The following is a 20,774-nucleotide window of genomic DNA, read 5'->3' as shown; positions in this document are numbered from 1 at the left end:
ACCGGTATATATATATATATATATAGATACTATATAGATATACTTACATATTATATATACAGTAAATACACATATGTATAGATATATACATACATACATATATATGATCCTAATTCGTTGTATGATAACAGTGTTGTGTTGTTTATAAAAACTAACAGATTTTTTTGACAGATTACACAGATGGTGTGGTGTGTAGCAGTAAAGGGGTTACAAACCACATTTTGTCCAGGGAAGACAGATGAGGCTTGAGAGAAGCATAAAATAAGCCATTTTTGTCAACCTGGAAAAAACACCACTCAACAGAGGAGGTGGGCTAAGACACAACCTATCACCCACAAGGTATGTGTTACTTTTGAATGGAAGTTACTTGACATGGTCTATGGATGTACTGTGCTTTTGCACTAACAAATATATTGATCATTTTATCAGGAAGCCATATTTTATTTCATTGCCATTGTGGCAAGTTCCCTCTTCTTTAATGGACAGTTGAGAAGCACGTATTTATAGCGATTTCACGCATATAGTAATGTGCTACCACTTTGAATAGAGTCAGAACCACGTATTTATAGTGATTTCATATCTATAGTTATGTGCTATCACTCTAAATATAGTATTTATAAATACACATATTTATTAAGATTTGATGTGTATAATAATGTTATACCACCCTGAACACAAATGTCAGATATGCCTATAAATTTGCGCTACGGGTAGGAAAAAACTTCAGCTATAGCTATAAATTTCTGCTACCGGCCACTCGCGGAGCAAAAAACTATAGGTAGGAGAAAACTTCATAACACCCTACCAGATCATATTTGACATTTGTAAATGTACCAATTTTAATCTGATGGATGTAAAACTGAATTTTCAGCTTGCTTGCTAACAGCAAAATAACATGGTTTTTAGATCAGGAGCTAATGTCCCTAAATTGTCCAATAGGAACTCCAGAGGGATTAATAAAGATATATCTATCTATCTATCTATCTATCTATCTATCTATTTATCTATCTATCTATCTGTCTGTCTGTCTGTCTGTCTATCTGTCTGTCTATCTGTCTATCTGTCTATCTATCTATCTATCTGTCTATCTATCTATCTATCTATTTTGTATCTATTCTTTTTATTACAGTGGAACCTCAAAATATGAGCACCTCAACATATAGTATTTTGAGATACTAGCAAGCCTTCAAGCAAATTTTTGCTTCGCAATACTAGTAAAGATTTGAGATACGAGCACGCTTACAGACACCGACGCTAGCTGGCCTAGCACTAAGATCAGCCCGCACCACCTCACTCGTTCACTTCACAAAATCGTCTTCGGTATGTCTCTATAGCAGTTTAAAACATGTTTTTCCAATTGTTATTAGCACCAATAAGGAGATAAGGAGATATTTAGAGGGCTGGAACTTTTTTTTCTCTGTTATTTCTTATGGGGAAAAAACTATCCAATAAAAAAGCACCTTGAGTTACGTGCAAGGTTCTGCAACGGATTATGCTCGTATCTTGAGGTTCCACTGTATCTGTAAAATCTAAGGCAATGATCTACTTTAAACCAAGGTCGTTTGTGCATTTTGAACACAACCTTCTGTTACCTTTTTATTTTAAAACACACTTTTTTTCAGTTCTCTCCCAGACGTGAGCCAGACTTTATGTACAGTACGTACTGTGTGAGCAGCTCCAGCATCTCAATGTTGCCTGCCGCCTGTGCCAACTGCAGCGGTGAGATACCCTCTTCGTTGCGCTGACTAACAGCCATCAATCCTCCTGGCTGGCAAAGCAATAGCTCCGCAACTCGATACAGACCCCACCTGACGGCCAGGTGGAGGAGGGACTCCCTGTGACTGTGCTCTGGAGACAAAGAGAAAAGGTAAAGTTGGATTTAGAGTGAGCTGTTTTGTCTTGAAGATAACCATCATTATTCTGTCTATTCTTAGAAGTACTGCCGATTAAACCACTCAGCTGTCTCCTCAAGATAATTAACCTAATTGTAATAGAGTGTTTTTTTTTCCCTCTTTGCGCATCATCTCATCCCTCTGCTCTACTGACCCACTTTGGAATAACAAGCAACGCTAAGCAATGAGAGCTTTTTTTTTGTGGTTCATTACTTTTGCACTCTATGAGCTTCAGTTTCCAGGTAACTGGACTGCAGTCAAAGTAAAAGAAGAAAAAAACAATATAATGATCCACATCTGTGTACTGGTACTGGAACAGTGGTTAGGGATTATTTAATGAGACCATTATGTCCCATTTCGAGTTGTTAACCACAGATTGGACCACTTTTTCTTTTTTGGAATTTAAAAAAGTTATTTTTCTTTCGGCTTTGTCACTTTTTTTTTCAGGGTGAATCATTGATTTCCATCTCTCCCTGTTCTCTGCATCTTCTACTCTGACTCCAACTATCTGCATGTCCTCCCTCACTGCATCCATATATCTCCTCTTTGGCCTTCCTCTTTGTCTCCTACTTGGTAGCTCCATCTCTAACATTCTTCTACCGGTGTATCCACTGTCCCTCCTCTGCACATGTCCAAACCATCTCAATCTGGCTTCTCTAGCTTTTTCTCCAAACCTTCCTGTCTGTGTTGTCCCTCTAATGACCTCATTCCTGACCCTGTCCATTCTTGTCACTCCTCAAGAGAATCTTAGCATCTTTAACTCTGCCACCTCCAGCTCCTCCTCCTGTCTTCTGCCTATTGCTACTGTCTCTAAACCATACATCATGGCTGGGCTCCCCACCGTCCTGTAAACCTTTCCCTTCACCTTAGCTGACACTCTTCTGTCACAGATCACTCCTGACACTTTTCTCCAGCTGTTCCATCCTGCCTGTACTCTATTCTTCACCTCTCTTCCACAGTCTCCGCTGCTCTGAACAGTTGATCCTAAGTACCTAAACTCCTGCACCTTCACCACCTCTGCTCCTTGTAGCCTCACTATTTCACTGTTCTGCCTTTCGTTTACACACATGTACTCTGTCTTGCTGCGACTGACCTTCATTCCTCTTCTTTCTAGTGCAAACCTCCACCTCTCTAGGTTCTCTTCTAGCTGCTGCCTACTCTCAATACAGATCACAATGTCATCTGCAAACATCATAGTCCATGGGGACTCCTGTCTGACCTCATCTGTCAATCTGTCCATCACCACAGCAAAGAAGAAGGGGCTCAGGGCCGATCCTTGATGTAGTCCCACCTCCTTTTTTTGAATATAAAAATAATGAATAGTTATTATTATGAGTTCATAGTGTTAGGTCTATGCTATGCTACCTCTGCAACCAACGTCTTCTCTAGGTTTTTCATGAAAGCTGCCATGATTTGGTAAAATTACTGCCACCTAGTGTGTAGATTCACACAAGGTTACAATTTCACCATGACATGTCCAAAATATTTGATAGGGTGAATAGAGAAAATGCAAACAAAGGGCTGCATCCCAGCATTTGGACACCCTACCAATGACTTCTAATGGCCTTTAAAAATGACTTGAGCTGATTCGTTTTGTAGGATTTTATTTTTTAAAATAACTTTATTAATACTCCAACTTAAAAAATGACTATAGCAGTTTTCAAAGACAATAGGCTATATAGACTTTTCATAGACCATAGTACTGGTATAAAGTATAAAAGTTCAGGACCGGTGGTATAGATGCTATAGATGTATAGATATGAACTACTCCATAACAGACTTTTTTTCATTTCTCAGGTTAACAAACTCTACTGCATGGACTTTTAAAGCTCCTGCGTGTCACACAAAAAGGCTTGGCGGGCCTCATTTGGTCCCCGCGGCCCTGAATTTTGACACATTTCTTCTAGAGAGTGATTGTTTGACTTCTCAGAGCTGGTGAAACTCCTGTGAGAACACCGCCAACAATGCAGTCCCAATTCTAACCACAACAAAGCGTACAGAAATGGCAACAATTGAAGGGAAGTTGCACATTGTTAATTCAGTCACAATTAGCCTCGGCCGCACAGTGATGTCATGGGCCCCGTTATCAAGTTAAGGGCAGACATTTTGGAGGAGCCGCTGTGATGAAACAGACCGTATCATAACAGTATTAGGAGAACATTTACTTTGTTATTGATGTAGGTGGCCTCTCACAAACACACACATCATACAAAAAGATGGTGGCATTCCGTAGCCATGGTGCTCCACACACACACACAAATATACACACACTCAGATTTATGGAGCTCTGCTCAGGGCTACTTCCAGATGGAAAGAAGCTATTAACTACATTACACTCTGCCTAATTGGCTTTGATGAATTTACCGGGAAGTCACGTGACCATGTGCATTTCCGAATTCAGCCCGCATAGTGTGGAAAATGGGAGTGATGGTGGAGAAAGTAGGAGGGTGGTGGACGGGTGAAAAGTTCACCATCTTCAGACGGCAGCAGGTTCATGCTCAGAGATGACAATGTCATAAAACCTGTTTCTACAAACACTACATGCACTCGTGAATTTTGTGTCATCACACGATGTGTAAATTATAGATTAGACTCCACTGAAAACTACGTGCTATTAATGCTATACCCTCAGGTCAACAACATCTGTAAAAGGTTATCCACGCTTAGAGATATTTTCGTCGTCTCTAATTTTCTAATGTAATTTTAGATTGCCTTTTTTTTTGTATCTAATAAAACATAAATAACCTCAATAGTTTGCCATTAAGCCTGATAAAAACAATCCTGTTCTTACCCGCTCTACCATAGCTCCCAAGAACATTCCAGTTTCGGGGGATATCCAGGTTGGCCATGGCCAGAGCTACATGATGATCGAAAGCCGAGCGAGAGCTCTTCTGACCGTAACAGAAAAGACTTCTGAGCTCCTTGTGATCCGTGGAGGTTAGGCAATGGCCGTGGGTGACGAGGTGTTCCGCCAGGTCCTGAGAATACAGCAATCATGCACTGTAGGAGATTCAAGCAACAATGACTGACAGCAAATATTGCTGGAAGCTGCTGTGGCCACACAGAAAGTTGGGCTGGGACGGCATAGACAAGCTTGATAATATATACAGTAGAACCTCGAGATAGAAGCATAATCCGTTCCAGGACTGAGCTGGTAACTAGAGGTGCTCATATCTCGAATCATTTTTTCCCATAAGGAATAACAGAAAAAAAATAATTCCGTTCCGGCGACTTATTAGTGCTAATAACAATGGAAAAAACACGTTTTTAATTGCTATAGAGACATACACAAACACAAAAAAATATAATATATAAGGATTCCTGTGATATAAAATAAAATGTGGTTCTTACCTTCAGGACAACGATACAGTAGAGGCTAATGGAGGCATGTGCGGAGGAGGACGAGGGAGGTAAGAAGGGAAGAGAGTTGGCCCGTACGTAGACACTTGATACCATAGTGTACCTTACACATACACTACGCAACTTACATAAACTTAGAATTAACTTATGTTTTTTTTTTTACTTTAGGATGGTACATATTCTGGATGTACTGCGATCTTACATGTGTGCTAGATCACTCATGCAGGCATCACGCCCCTATTTATTGACTCACCACCATCCTTACACTCACTCTCTTAGGACTCATCACTATCATAAAGAATAATATACAAAATAGAGAGAAAATCACGTAGATAACGCTACATAGGGAAGCAATGCTTGCGGAAGTCACCGATCACGTGAAGTGAACGAGTGAGGCGGCGTGGGCAGCTCCGAGTGCCCGGTGTCTGTAAGTGTGCTCGTATCTTAAATCTTTACTTGTATCTCAAAGCAAAAATTTGCTCGAAGGCTTGCTCCTGTGGCTTGTGCGGTGCAGTGTGATTTGGGTGGCGGTCATGGAGACTGCTGCCCCCGCGACCCAGATACGCAGATAAAAATGGATGGATGGGCCTGCTCCTATCCCAAAATACTTGTATGTAGAGACGCTCATATCTCGAGGTTCTACTGTACTGCACAGTATATGATTTGAGTGTAGTTGTGGTTTAATTGCAATTAATTACAAGTAATCCTGATACGTTAGCTAGACCAAATGATGGTATCATTAATATATCCATCCATTCATCCATTTTCATCCACTTATCCGTTACCGGGTCACGGGGGCAGCAGTCGCCACCCAAATCACACTGCACCGTACCAACCCCCCCTGAACCTTCCTGCGGGTGGTGAGTCCACTGGAAGGTACCAACCTCCCTAACTGGGATTCGAACTTGCCCAGGAGGGGAACCCTGGGGTTCTACACCAATGACAGAGACATTGCCTCTGGGCCAAAGCGCCACGATATCATTAACATAGAAAATTGAAATTTTGGTTTGGACCTTGGTGTGTTGTGTGTGCGTGTGTGTGTGTGAAGTTTGGGCATTGAGGTGGTATTTTAAGCTGGAGGTGATCTGATGAAAAGAAATTATGTCTGATAGTAATGATATGTGGATAGACAGTGCAATTAATCGGATATACAGTGGCCTGAAAATTCGTTAGAATATTTGATCTGATTAATCTTCACGTGTACAGTTTAACCTTCAAGAAAATCAGGGAATAATCAGTGCAGCAAATTTTTACTCTTTTCATCTCTGTAGCACAGTTTTTCCCAAACTTCTTTTCTGGGGACCCTATTTTAAAACTCACAAACCTTCACGACCCAAGTCAATAGACATATTAGTATATTATGTAAACTCCTGGGAAACATGATGCGAGACGCATCAAAAAAAAAATCTCTTTCGACCTACCTGAGGGTCACGACCCAGTCTTTGGGAAATAATGCTGTAGAACTTTTGTTCTCACCTGAGCATCATCTTGGACATACTCCAGAGAAGTTCCTCCCACCCAGTTGAGATGTGAGGTTTCAGAGCACAGATAAGCCTGGACAGACACCATCTCCACCAGGTTATGTCCTAGAGAAAGAAACCAACAAACTGGGATTAAACGTTAAATACAGGTTAACCAGATTATATACCAGGTTAAAAGGCAAAACGTACAAAACAAAAACGAGAAAGTCAGAAGGCTGTAGGCAATGATCCAGCGAATTGAAAAAAAACACTGTCGGGGTTTTCTTTTTTTAATCCTTTTAAAAGAACTCCAGCAGGTTTGTACACTCTGCAGAGAACAGCACACAATCCTGCAGGAAGTCCTGGTGTCTGTGTCAGCCTACCACAGCCTCACTAATGTTGACATACTGTTTATGGTGCTGCTTCCCTCCTGAGAGGAAGCTGATAAGATTTTGTGCCGCTCCAGATCCTCGGTCTACAGAATGACAAAGAGTGTGTGTGCTTGTGTGTGTGTCAAGATTTTAAAAAATGATATGATGCCCTTTAGCTTCACGCATTCTCTTTCTGTGAAGTCAAACAATGACAAGGAGTACAGTACAGAACAGGGTCAGAAATAACAAAGGGCTTAGGTGAACTGCTACTAGAAAAAAAAAAAAGCTTTAAAGCCCTCAGAATTTTTTTTTATTAATTGCCCCTAAGTTTTTAAAAAGTGAGAAGAAACCACTCCATCCATTCATTTAAATGGCACTTTATGGTTGTGAAATGTTTACCCTCTACACACAAGGCAATCAAGAATTCACAATAATAAAGATAAACCACAAATAACAGGAATATAATTTCCAGGTAAATAGCATTATTAAGTTCAAAGTTAACCCAAAAGAGCTAAAAATAAGAATGAAAATTTGTCTTAGAATCACCATAAAATAGTCTAACCAAAAATATGTACCGTATATATTAAAATATATAATTTCAAATGTTCGTTATTTACGAAAATCAGCCAATGTTTAACCCTTTTTTTTTTGCCTTGACAGAAAAAAATAATTTTAACTGGAACTGACATTAAAATTGTACCATCTAGTGTCAAATTTTCAAATGTTTTGCATCATATCATATTGTACTCTGAAACAGAGTTCTTATGGAGAGTTACAGATACAGAAATACTCAGGCACATACCAGGTACTATGAAGCAGAGCATGATATCATTGTGAGCCCTTGTGACATGGACTAATGTGGATCCTTCCAAAACGATGTAGACCTCTGAATCTGGTGGCACGGGATCCAAACCCTCCAGCAGGGCAAACACCTTGGCCTGGCCCTGTGACAGAGAAAGTTGAGAAAGGTTGAGAGTCAAAATCAGCAAAGTAGAAGAAGAAAAAACAAAACCATAAAGAATCGTTTTTGTGTGTTTTTAAGTAATGCGTTGTACATACAGTGGAACCTCGAGGTAAGACCGTCCCAACAAGCCTTCAAGCTAACTTTTGCTTCGAGATACGGGTGAAGACTGGAGATATGAACATGCTTACAAACACCGACGCTAGGTGGCCGAGCACTTGCAGCAGCCCACACCGCCTCATTCGTTCATTTCACGTGTTCGGGAACTGCCGTAAGCATCGCTTCCGTGATTTTCTCTCTATTTTGTGCACTATTTTTCATAACAGTGATGAGTCCTAAGAGAGTGAGTGGTAAGGATGGTAGTGAGTCAATAAATATGGGCGTGGTGCCCACGTGAGTGATCTTGTACACATGTATGATCGCAGTACATCCAGAATAGGTACCATCCTAAAGCAAAAAAAAAGTTACGTTAATAAAGTTTAGCGGCGCTTTGGCCCAGAGGCAATGTCTCTGTCATTGGTGTGGAACCCCAGGGTTCACCTCCTGAGCAAGATCAAATCCCGGTTAGGGCAGTTGGTACCTTCCAGTGGACTCACCACCTGCAGGAAGGTTTAGGGGGGTTGGTACGGTGCAGTGTGATTTGGGTGGTGACTGCTGCCCCAAAGACCCGGTAACGGATAAACGGATGAAAATGGATGGATGGATGGATGGATAATTCTAAGTTACGTAGTGTACGTGCAAGGTACGCTATGAAATCTAGTCTACGTACGGGCCAACTCTCTTCCCTCCCGGCCCTGGAACGGATTATGCTCGTATCTTGAGGTTCCATTGTATTTCAAAAGTACACCAAATCCCCTGAAAGGGCGCCCCTCCAGGGTGTAATAAAACATAAGCCCCTCAATAAAAACAGGAATGCTTTTAGTGTCTATTGTAAAGATCTGATCCCCGCAGTGCCAGAACACTTTAGACCAGAACACTTTAGACTCCTGAAAAAGGGCAGAGGAAAATAACACCGAGCCCAGCAGTCAGACAGATATCAGCAATGATTTCTGCCTTTAAAAAACATGGCTGCAGGTTAAGTTCAGAGTGAGTTGCTCCAGGGGAGGGGTCTCAAACTCAAATAAGCAGATGGCCACAGCTGCCACCGTCATTTTGAATGCAGAGCCACATCAAGGTGCAGTGTATTCAATAATTAAAAAAAAACAAACAGATATTTTAGAAAAAGTGGCTTTAGTTTTCTGTGTAATACTAAAGGTTAAATAGTGGATTTTTTTAAATTTGTAATATGAATGCAGTATTTATGATAAGATAGGCCCTTTATCTTGCACAAAACTTGGGGCCCATGGGCTAAATGCGGTCCGCCAAGTCATTTTGTGTGGGACCTTCAATTTGTTTAATTGCCTCATAATAAAATCTGTGCTGCTGAGTTTGTTGACCTGATATTTTTTTAATTACACTATTTGTTACTATTAAATAATTAACAGCTGCAGAAACATGTATTAATACATTATGGAGCAGTTACAGCTGTACAGTCTTACAGTTACAACCGGCCTTTCAAGGGGAACCAGTACACCAGTATACAAATACTCGTACAAAAAAAGGGAGCAGTTAAGAAGATACAACAGCTGTAACAACTAACAACCCACTGGGAATCACATTTTGCTACATCCCACAATAGAGAGCCCATGTACCACTAGTGGTACATTTACCATAGTTTTAGAGTCTCTAGAAAACATCATCTACAACTTCACCTTGTAGTGTTTTGAACACTCCCGTTTTCTCTAAAACCTTGTTTGTTGTAATCTTAACTGTCACTGTAGGAATTCACATACTGTATATGTACCACAACTTATTGTGTATATATTGTCCTGAGTTGCTGGTTCAATGGCTGTGGTTTGACCTTGACGTAAATGGAGGGTCCTAAAAAAGAATTCAGTTTCTGCTGAAGTTCCCGTTGCTCTGTAGAAAAGCATTTGGGAAATGACTGGAGAAGAACTGTTTACGGCCCGTGAGACATCAGGCAGCAGTTTGTCAGGAATTTCTGGAGAGTCACAGCAACAATGTACTTAATGCTAGAATAATTTAGGATGCTCTATAACCCCAGTCCCCGTTAGGATAATCAGGCTTTGATGAACAACAACAACAATTTACACAATTTACATTGTTGGTATTGTTGGGCCATGGATATTATTTTCAACCCTTTTAGAAGAAAAATATCACTGCCCACAGCCAACATCCTCCACTTTAAAAGCAACCAAGTTTCAGCAGGCACCATGAAGACGTCAATTATGTCCAACTGCTGTGGCCTTGATAGCTGCACAGCCTGTGTGGGTTATTCTGGGACACATTCTTGGAATGAACAGACGTCACAGAGAAGCTAAAAGCTACACATGGAGAAAATGTTCGGCATAAGTGGGATTCAAAAGCTCACAAAACATTTCTAACAGCATGTCATAGATCAGTTTATGTCACCTTGACAACTGACCTGCCTGTTCAGGTCTCTCTATCCTTCAATCCGATTTTCACCTGAGCACTCCACTTTTATTATTACTTTTATTCCAGGTTGTTTTTCCCTGTCAGAGAGAAAATTCTGTTTACAATAAACCTAATAATACCATTACGATTCTTCACCATTAATGATGTTGTGGTCCTGAGATCAAGCACTGAGCAAATTGAAGCACAGGGAGTCATAACACAGTAAAAAAACAACAAATATAACAATTTGGATATTTCTGATACAATTATTACTAATTTATCCATCCATCCATCCATCCATTTTCAGCCGCTTATCCGTTAGCGGGTCGCGGGGGCAGCAGTCGCCTCCCAAATCACATTGCACCGTACCAACCCCCCTAAACCTTCCTGCAGGTGGTGAGTCCACTAGGAATATTTCTAATTTAGTCAAAAAAATTACTAAAAAATGACCTAAATGTCACATTCATATAAATCCACAGTAGAAAAATAGTCTTCAGTCATACACAACAGACACTATATAGAGCAGTGTTTCCCAAAGACTGGGTGGTGACTCTCAGGTGGGTCGCAAGAGATTTTTTGTTGGGGTCGTCTCACATCATGTTTCCCAGGACTAAATAATGTCTATTGACTTGGGTCATAAAGGTTTGTGACTTTTAAAATATGGGTCCCCAGAAAAAAGTTTGGGAAACACTGATATAGAGAAATCAAGGGGTTTTTTTGGTAAAAAGAAACTTACTCTTCCTAGGCATGAAACCATACTGTTGTTCACAAATCTCCACTTCCTGCCTCAACCTAGCTTTAACTACTCTTTCCTAAATCTTCATTGTATGACTCATCAACTTTATCCCTCTGTAGTTGTTACAACTCTGTGCATCACCCTTCTTATGAATTGGCACCAGAACACTTTTTCTCCACTCATCAGGCATCTTGCCAGTCTCTAAAATTCTGTTAAACAAACCAGTCAGGAAATTTACTGCCACTTCTCCTAAACACTTCCATACTTCCACTGGTATGTCATCAGGACCAACTGACTTTCCACTCTTCATCCTCTTCAGGGCTTTTCTAACTTCATCCTTTCTAACCTGATCTACCTTCTTCCTACTAGTCTCTGGTTCCTCGTTTCTACTTTCCCTTTCATTTTCCTCATTTAACAACTCCTCAAAGTATTCCTTCCATCTTCTCAGCACACTTTCCTCACTTGTGATCACATTCCCCTCTCTGTTCTTAATCAACCTCACCTGCTGCACATCCTTCCCAGCTTGATTTCTCTGTCTCGCCAATCTATACAACTCCTTTTCTCCTTCCTTTGTTTCCAAACTCTCATACAACTCCTGATATGCCTTTTGTTTGCCCTTGGCCACTTCCCTCTTCACCTCCCTTGTCCTCTCTTTGTACTCCAGTCTGTTCTCTTCTCTTCTGTCACTATCCCATCTGTTCTTCGCTAATCTCTCTATTGACATTGAAGTTAATAGACATTATTGATAAATCACAAAATAAATGTGTACTTGACCATTATTGAACATTACTGAGGACAATTTATTGTTGACTGAGTGATATCTGAACAATTAGTATTACTCAAGTTTTAAACAACAAAAAAAAGTAATTTAACATTCAATTGAACCAGCAATATCGGAACAAAATAGTCAATAAAATAATGACAAAAAGATTATGAATCTTAAAAAATCAGAAACATAACCACAGGTGGAACTTTAAAACTGGCAGCTATTTTGAGGTTGGATGCAGACAGCTGTTGCGATGACCATGAAATCCTGGGAAACATGACGACCCAAAAAAAAATCTCTTGCAACCCACCTGAGGGTCAGGACCCAGTCTTTGGGAAACAACGTTTTAGACAACACAGAGAAAATCTCAGCATAATCGGACAAATCAAACAAGAGAGCAAAAACACCAGTTCACCTCCAAATGTGACTAAGCAGTGGTCTTTGGGAAAAAAAATAAATAAATAAATATATACATTTATACATTGCACTAAAAAGAAGGGGAATAAAGGTATGCAGTATATACATATACATAGTTGTTAATTATTTCTTATGGTATCTGGAAAAGATTATGTTTGTATCTCAAGGTGCCACTGTACATATATATATAATGTAAAAATTCCCCAGATCGTCCCTAAAGTGGAACACTATGCATTTAACATATTGTATTTCCTACGTCCCAAACGTGAAATCATTATTACTGCAATAATCACGTCAGATGTGGCTGTAATCATTCAGCCAACAAATGATCTTAGCTCTCACGCTAATATGATTTCCCTGATAAAAATCTCAGCTCATTCTTATGAACATCTGACCAGGCTGTTGTTGAACATTTAAACCACACTGATGTTATATACTGGAGGTTTGTCTGGTTGAAATAAAACCTTCATTTATCTTATGTGTTGACCTCTGGAGAAAACAAAAACAGATTATCAAGTTATTATGGCAATAACTTGTTTAACTGAAGCCTTAGACCAGTATTTCTGAGGACCCATATTTTAAAAGTCACAAACCTTAACGACCCAAGTCAATAAACATTATTTGTAAACTCCTGGGAAACATGATGTGAGACAACCCAAAAAACATCTCTTGCGACCCACCTGAGGGTCGTGACCCAGTCTTTGGGAAACAACGTTTTAGACAACACAGAGAAAATCTCAGCATAATCGGACAAATCAAACAAGAGAGCAAAAACACCAGTTCACCTCCAAATGTGACTAAGCGAGAAATACAAACAGAAAATGATGCGGTGAATGAATCAGTGAGTTATTGATTTCCTAGTTACATACACACAAGCACCAGGCTGCTATTGTCGCCGCTGTGTTGATAGATGTGGTTGTTTCTCACAGAGAAACTATGATTCACTGCTCAAATGGTTTGCACTTAAAGGTTACAACTAATTGACAAAGTCAAATAAGGGCAGTGTTTGATCAACAGGAGAAAAATATATTTTTCTATAAGTTCTATAAGTTAGATGTAGTGACAAACATGTCTAATTTTAAAATTTCGATAAACTTTGAAATGCGGTTAATTAAAGTTTGGCTTTGGTTTATATAAATGCGACCCTCTGATTTCCTGGGTTTTTCTTAACCCGGTTTGTACAGACCTTAAAGTTTATGTCTTCAGTTTAAATGGAGGAGGAAACTGTGGGGACACTCACATACAAAGGCACTGTCCTCCTGCTCAGCCTCATTGACGCAGCACCTGCACACAAAGACGAGACATGAAGAACCTCAAGTGGAAAGAATCTATGAAAATTCTCAGTCATGATCACCATTTTATATATTTTTTCTGCCGCTCCTCTGATCCTGAACAGATTATCTAACATATAAACCAAAGTCAGGGGTGGTCTGAGATGACAGCAGAATCTTTTTGATCCTGAGCAGCAGGTGAATAATGACTTTAATGATGATAACTTCCTGCCAGGGTAGGGCCTGGCTGATGAACCAATTATTATTGCAATATAAATTTTTCTACAAGGTTATTATGTCTAACAAATGCTTCAAATACATTGTATCATACTGTTGCTGTATCATGCAATTTTGTATGATTTATAAAAACAGACTTCTTAATTTTAATTAATTTTAAAGTGACTTTAAAAAATTACTATAACATAGTATTCATACTTTGGGTTTTTTTTTTTTTTTTGCACATATCTGCATAATATAGGAGGGTTTTTTTTATTTTATGTGTGGATTTGGGTTTTTTTAACTGAGTTTGGTTGATTGAAGTGTAAGGAGAAGGAGAAGGAAATTCACAGAAATTCAAATAATGCAGCAACAAAGTCGTGAGATGTGGTCTAAAAGGAAACAAATCAGTGTCTGTTTCTAGCCAGAGTTTTGACATTTGTTGTTTAGTATTATTTAAGTGTACATCACAGTGTTCCAACTCCATGTACTTCAATGTGACTTTATTCGTGCCAAAGGAGAAAATTGACTGATTCCATCTGCTGCGAATGTTATCGAAAGGTCGCTTTAAAACCTAATGTTAATTAAAATAATAATAAAAAACATTTCGTAGTCAAATCAAATGTATTCAGTGTTTATAAATATGATTCTGGAAATAAGATCCAACCACGAACCAGAGGAGACGCCGGAGTACGTTTATTTATTTTATCGATTTCAGATCAGATGCTGTTGCATTATTACTATAAACTAAGTTTTTTCAGCATTGTTATCCTGCAGGTCTAAAAGTCGGTGAACAACTGAGAGTCTGTCGTGAAATTCTGAGTTCACTCACCTTCAAACTGGAGCAGAAGGAACACGGCGATGCGCTTAGAAGCAAATAAGCGAACAAAATTCGTCGCGTTAAAAAAATAAAAAGTAAATAAAATGAAAACAGCTTTCAACTCTGACTCATTATCAAGTTAGTGTCACTGTTGCCGAGTCCAGCAGCGGCAGTAGCAGCATCCTGTGTCGGTCTGATCTTCTGCAGACTGATTCCATGCAAAAATTATTCCCTTATCAAATTACGGCTTTCTTTGGATTTGCAGCGGCCTCTAGCGGAAGAGGCAAAACCTGTAGCGAGCTGATTTTTTTCATTTTTTTTAAATACCGTGTTGTCTCGAATTTATATCTGGAGCCTTCGCAGTACACAATCTGGGAATACGGTTCAGTGTAAGATTAAAACGTACTTTAAATTGTTTTTATGGACAAATAATGCCCTTCAAATTACTTGTTAAAAGTCATTTGTAGAAAGTTAGTCAGATCATTAACTGTGTAACAATTTCTGGATTTTTTTTTTTTAAATAGGGCTAGACCTTCATTTATATTAAAGTATCAGAAAATTAATTCACAGAATTTTTTAATTTAACCATTTTTGGCATTTGTAAATCCAAGTCCTTTGGAAGTGTCACCTTAAAGTAAAATAATATTTGAAAGAAATTCAGGAAACAAAGTTATTGTATTCTTACAAACAAATGTATTATATATCTGATTATAAAACATTTATCAGTATCAAATGTAGCAAAACAAAATTGTAGCATACATTACCAACATGATCAAATGTGTGTACACACACAAAATCACACACACTATAACTCATGCTCATAGGGTAAATGCATGTTCAGTTGTTGTCCCATTTTGGTGACATGTAGCCTGACATGTCAGGTTTGTGTACGACCTTTCAGACAAAGGTTTGTTTTGTGCCTCAGTCAACACCAGAGTTTCCATCCATCCATTTTCATCTGCTTATCTGTTACTGGGTCACGGTGGCAGAAGTCTCCATGACTGCCACCCAAATCACACTGCACTGGTTAGATCCTCAGATGGCATGAAGCGGTGGTCTCGCTTCTCCTTCAGTCAGACCGTTAGAGCAGCTGGTGGAAAACCATGGCACCTCCATTTTGGGCACAGAAGAGGCGAACATTGTGTCCAACATGCCCAGGACTTCCAAGAGATCCTGCTGGTAGTCTATCTCTTTCTCCAGAAGATCCTGGAGTCGGAGCAACTGACGGTCCACAACTGGCGACTGGCCGATGACCGAATGATAGACGTCCAAGATCATCTCTGCTGCAGTCACAAGAACAGGAGCAAACCTGGGGTCCACCACGTTCCTGGAAGAACGTTTTTTTTTTTCAAAATGTCACCTTAGATAGTTGTGTCCAAGGCCAGTGATCAAACAAAGTTTCAATAACATTTAGCTTTTTAGTGTTAACTTACTGGACTTTCTATCAAATATATTCTTTTCCAAGACAAAAACTAAACGAAAACTGAAGAGGGAAGTTTTGTGTGGGGCTTATGATGATGGCAAAATATATTGACGCATTTGTCCGCTAATAAGATAAGAAAGATTGGACAGAGTCCAATCAGCGCTGATTTTGTAAAGTAAACTAAGAAGAGCCAATCAGAACTACGGTTGTTGCCTAGGGGGCGGGACACCTAAACGGGCATCCAATCATAGTGACCGTAAGCGAGAGGCCAGGAGCGGGAGGAGTCAAGTGTGGTATAGCTTCAACAAAACATGTCGGTTACAATAGACAGGTTGTTTAAACGTTCGCATTGTCAAAACATACTCGTGGAGTAAAAAACGCGACAATCTTGAAGCATTTTGTGAGTTTGGCGAGTCATCCTGAGATTTACGCGGTAAGAAGACCAAAACACGACCTAACATTTGACTGGTAAACATTTAAGTGCTACCGTGAATACGTAAAATATATATGCAGTATAATTTTATGTAAGATGATAAAAAAACCGTTAAATATGTTTAAAAAGTCCCCTAATTTGTTCCTTTAAATAATGCCATAATAACCCGACTGTGATTTCATAAAGAGTTCAGTACATTATATAAACATGAAGACGTTACACGCTGCATGTTAGTGGTCTAAATCTAACATTAATTACGGCTTTTGAAATAATTTTCACATTTCATCGATTAAAACTTAAATTTTTAAACAGAATAAGAACACTTTCATTTCACTTAATTGGGACTAAAACCGATTTACAATTTAGTTAAAGCACTGACTAAGTCCAAAGGAACATCGCTTCTTACCCTATGAGGAAATGCAGTAAATGATAAAGTCCTTGTTCATCCCTTCCGGCCAGAGCGTTTTTCAGTGTCCCTCGTCGTTCCAGCTCCTTTATAACAGCAACTGTTACCTCTGGTTTCTTAAGTCTTCTCCATGTCTACAAATAAAAACACACGTATTAGTAAAACATACCCACATTTCATGACAAATTGACAAAAGTACTGTATTTACCTCCAGAGCTGTATCCAAAGCCTTAGATACATTAAATTTCTTGAGTTGCTTGTCGTATTTGGCCAAATGTTGTTTCACTGGTTTGCTGACAAGATAATCATCCTGTGAAAGAAAAAGGTTAAAAAAAAGGAATTTACAGAAGCCTCACAAACTAAATTAGTCAAAAATGATTAAAAAGGTCATTCACAGTGTGACTTTAACCTGTGTGTCATCATCTAATAATATCTGGTGGTCAACTTAATAAGAAAGTGCATCTTTGACTTTAAGACCACAGCTTTGTGTTTGCTGATGTGAAAAGTACCTGTTTAGGAAGACGCTTCTTCCCCTTTACAAAAACTCGGTATGAAGGCCGTCTCTTTTGTTGGCCAGGGACTTCCTTCGACTGTTCTGGACTTTTTCTATGTTTTATACTCAGTATACCGTTGGTCATACCCACAATAACTGACTCATCGTCAGGCTGAAAAGAGAGAGAGAGAGGGAGAGAGAGACACTTTAAGGCAAACAGCAAAAATAAAAATTGTCTTAATAATTGTTATTAAGACACAAGAATCAAGAATTTTTGTTATTATTGCTTAAAAATAGTTTATGTACGTAGAAATTAGCAAAACGATATGATTTCATTTTTTTGAAATTCATACAATACATTTATACAATTAAAATAATTTCAAAAGATAAAATGCTATCATTAAATCAAACGTTGTGTGGTGTTTCTTACAGCCAAAGCCAAACTGAGAATGGAGGCATCGTAGTCAAAGTTGTGCACCACTTTGTAGCTGGTGGTGCTGTACACCTTTACATGTCTATAGAGGAACAAAAAGTAATTTTTGTCAATGTCAGTGATATACTTTTAACAATTTTAAGACACATACTCGTAGTGATTCCCAACTACTAAGCCACAGCACATTAGTATGACAAGAGACCACGAGGTGACAGTAAGAACAAATAAATACTCATCCACTAGGTGGCAGCAGATAGCTGTTAATAAATAAAAAAGAACTAATGCTAATGAAGATTTTCGTTTTTTCATTTCCTAGTAGTGATATTGTTGTGTTCAACTAAACAAGCGTAAGTTTCACAGAAGTTAATTATATTTAATTACATATATTTTGTGACATTAAAAAAGTGAATGTTAAATATATGTTGCAGCTCAGAAAGGTTGGGAAACACTGATCTACAACACCTGTCTCCTACCTGTCCAGAGAACCTGACAGCAGTCTCTCCCCGTTGCTGCTAAGACATAAACAGGTGACAGTTTTGTGATGGTTTCTTAGGGACACCAGGGGCTGACCTCCCTTCAGCAGATCCCACACTTTTACAAAACGACCACCTTCAGGGACAGAAATAATTTTTATGAGTGCTTTTCTTAATGTCCAATCATCTCATAAATTGGAGCTCTTGTATGAGCTGATCATACCTGCAGACACAAGGAGACCCTCAGAAGGATAGAGGAGCACACTCTCCACAGGTTGACCATGGTCCATGGTCATAATACTCTTATCCACTCTGGCATCAAACACTTTCAGTGTGTGGTCATATGATCCTAAGATGAAAACACTGAATGTTAGTCTGAACTGAAATAGGATTAATGTCTCTGGGACACAAAAGGTCAATTTCGTTACATCATTTGAATAGAGTCACTTCTTTCCTCACCTGTAAAAAACAGATCTCTGTTTAGCTTGCTTGTGACACCACAGCGAACGTAGTCCGTGTGTTCCTGGTAGGTGTTAATCAACGTGGCATTTGCCATGTCCCAAAGTCGACACGTGTAGTCATCTGAACCTGTGAAAATCCGGTACTGGTCTGACGTAAAGTCTGTCACATGTACAGACCTGAAAAAGAAAAAGATTTGTGATGTTTTTCTCAATGAAGACTTAATGAGCGTTTAGAGGTCAGCACGACCTTGTGAAGGTTGTCAGAATGTTTGAGCTCATCATAAAGTTCAGTCGATGGATCACTCAAAATATCATCATTTAGTCCTTCACACCAGCTGTTCATTATGCTTTAAGTGTTATAAACTAACTTTGTGTGTCCTTTGAACATCCTGAGCGCCACTTTGCCGCTGACATCAAATAGTCGAACGACAGAGTCCTCACATCCTGCCACGAGGAGCTGGCCATCTGACCTGAACCTTGCACAGTATGCAGTGTCTTTAAATTTTGTAAATGTCTTCAGAGGTTCCTGGGAGAATGGTCCATAAATGTGAATCTGTAAAGGAAAGGGTTCAGAGGAGGAAAATGGTTTAGTTATGGCTAGGTACTCGAAGTATGTTATAATCTGTAAACAAAGGCAGACAGCTAGCAGTGTGTAAAAGAAAAACTATATATACAGTACATGTAAGCTACTTATCAAACACTTTTGTCAATAATGAAAGTATTAATTCAAATGAAGAGTTTTGGATCAACAATACACAATGTTCCCATGTACTCACTCTTGTGAATGCTGTCACAGCAAAGTTATGTGGCGATACAGGGGAAACATCTACATTTGTGATTGCTCCAAATTCCTTTATCTGGACTGGTGTCTGTGGGGAAAATACATAGAAAAGTTATTTCAAGTGTTTCATTCATTGTTACACAAAACGTTTAAGGCAATAAAGAGGAGAGTAAAACTGACACTTACCTTATAATCTTTCCAGTATAGCGTGTCTTGTGTTACTTTCTCACCAAGTTTGGGATAGACTTGGATTTTAGTAGGTTTGAAGGAAGCCATTTTTATATTGATAGATACCTAAGAAAAAAAAAGACATACAGTTATATCATCATAAGCCTAAGAGTTTTTTGGTGCTTCCTAATGTTATTGGAAAAATAGAATAATATGTATACTAAAATGTATAAATCCTGTCTCCACCTATTTTTTTTTTTTTGCTTGGTTGGATGCCAAGTCAATTAGTAAAATTTAAAAATCGTCAAAATTGAATCCAAAAAACTGGAAATGGCATCGTCTTTATTAGTTTTGGGCTGAAGGAGCCTTAACATATAACCACGTTTAACTCAAATTCGAGAACTTAACGAAAGTTTTCTTAAACTGATGCGCCGACTATCAAAATTAGATCCTGAATAATATAGTTATCCGCTAGGTTAAATTACGTAAATACGCTATCACAAATTAAATGGTACAATTCAGTGTAGAATTGAACCCGAAATCCGTCTGTAATCAGACTCCCGGCCCAACGTGTTCAAAGCTGCTCAACCGCGAGTAAGCGAACTGCACTTAGCCAGATAGCCTTCTGTACAAATGACCTCTTTAAATGATAAAAGCTTACCTATTAGTTAAAACGTCGTCTTCGAAAACGGTAATTAAACAAAACAATCGCGATACTGCCCTCCTAAACAGAAACATAGGGAAATCATTTTTAACGAGTGATCACGTTGCTTCTCTAGGCACAGGAGGACGCCATTACAGTAAACGTATCCACTTCCGCTCGCTATTGCGAGCGGAAGTGGAGTCTTACCTTTTATTATTTTAAAATGTATATAAATAATTGTTTAAATTATGGATATTTCATTTTAATGTTATTGGATGGATTTCATTTAAAAAATAAATTATTTGTAAAACAGCA

At 38.9% G+C, this 20,774-nt stretch overlaps 2 protein-coding genes across 2 annotated transcripts in view; both read right to left on the bottom strand.

The window, feature by feature from the left end:
* Positions 1 to 14,941, bottom strand: part of LOC103397749 (rho guanine nucleotide exchange factor 28-like) — a 49,309-nt gene extending 34,368 nt beyond the window's left edge. Inside the window, 6 exon segments of the mRNA XM_025053178.1 lie at positions 1,665 to 1,848; positions 4,684 to 4,870; positions 6,729 to 6,838; positions 7,886 to 8,027; positions 13,679 to 13,722; positions 14,758 to 14,941. Of these exon segments, the coding sequence (XP_024908946.1) occupies positions 1,665 to 1,848; positions 4,684 to 4,870; positions 6,729 to 6,838; positions 7,886 to 8,027; positions 13,679 to 13,711 (656 nt within the window). The 5' untranslated portion in view covers positions 13,712 to 13,722; positions 14,758 to 14,941.
* Positions 14,942 to 15,426: 485 nt separating this feature from the next.
* On the bottom strand, positions 15,427 to 20,648 carry utp15 (UTP15 small subunit processome component). The gene is made up of 12 exons (XM_008336118.3): positions 20,478 to 20,648; positions 19,835 to 19,942; positions 19,644 to 19,736; positions 19,236 to 19,420; positions 18,866 to 19,044; positions 18,630 to 18,755; positions 18,407 to 18,542; positions 17,931 to 18,015; positions 17,517 to 17,672; positions 17,216 to 17,317; positions 17,008 to 17,141; positions 15,427 to 16,072 (listed from the first exon to the last, which is right to left on the bottom strand). The coding sequence occupies exons 2-12, from the start codon at positions 19,922 to 19,924 to the stop codon at positions 15,781 to 15,783; spliced, it is 1,578 nt and encodes a 525-aa protein (XP_008334340.1). The 5' UTR covers positions 19,925 to 19,942; positions 20,478 to 20,648; the 3' UTR covers positions 15,427 to 15,780.
* Positions 20,649 to 20,774: the final 126 nt, after the last annotated feature.

The sequence above is a fragment of the Cynoglossus semilaevis genome, chromosome Z (genome assembly GCF_000523025.1).
Source record: "Cynoglossus semilaevis isolate Cse_v1.0 chromosome Z, Cse_v1.0, whole genome shotgun sequence".
NCBI lineage: Eukaryota > Metazoa > Chordata > Actinopteri > Pleuronectiformes > Cynoglossidae > Cynoglossus > Cynoglossus semilaevis.
The sequence above is the reverse complement of the archived record's forward strand: the minus strand, read 5'-3'. Positions and strand labels throughout refer to the sequence as shown.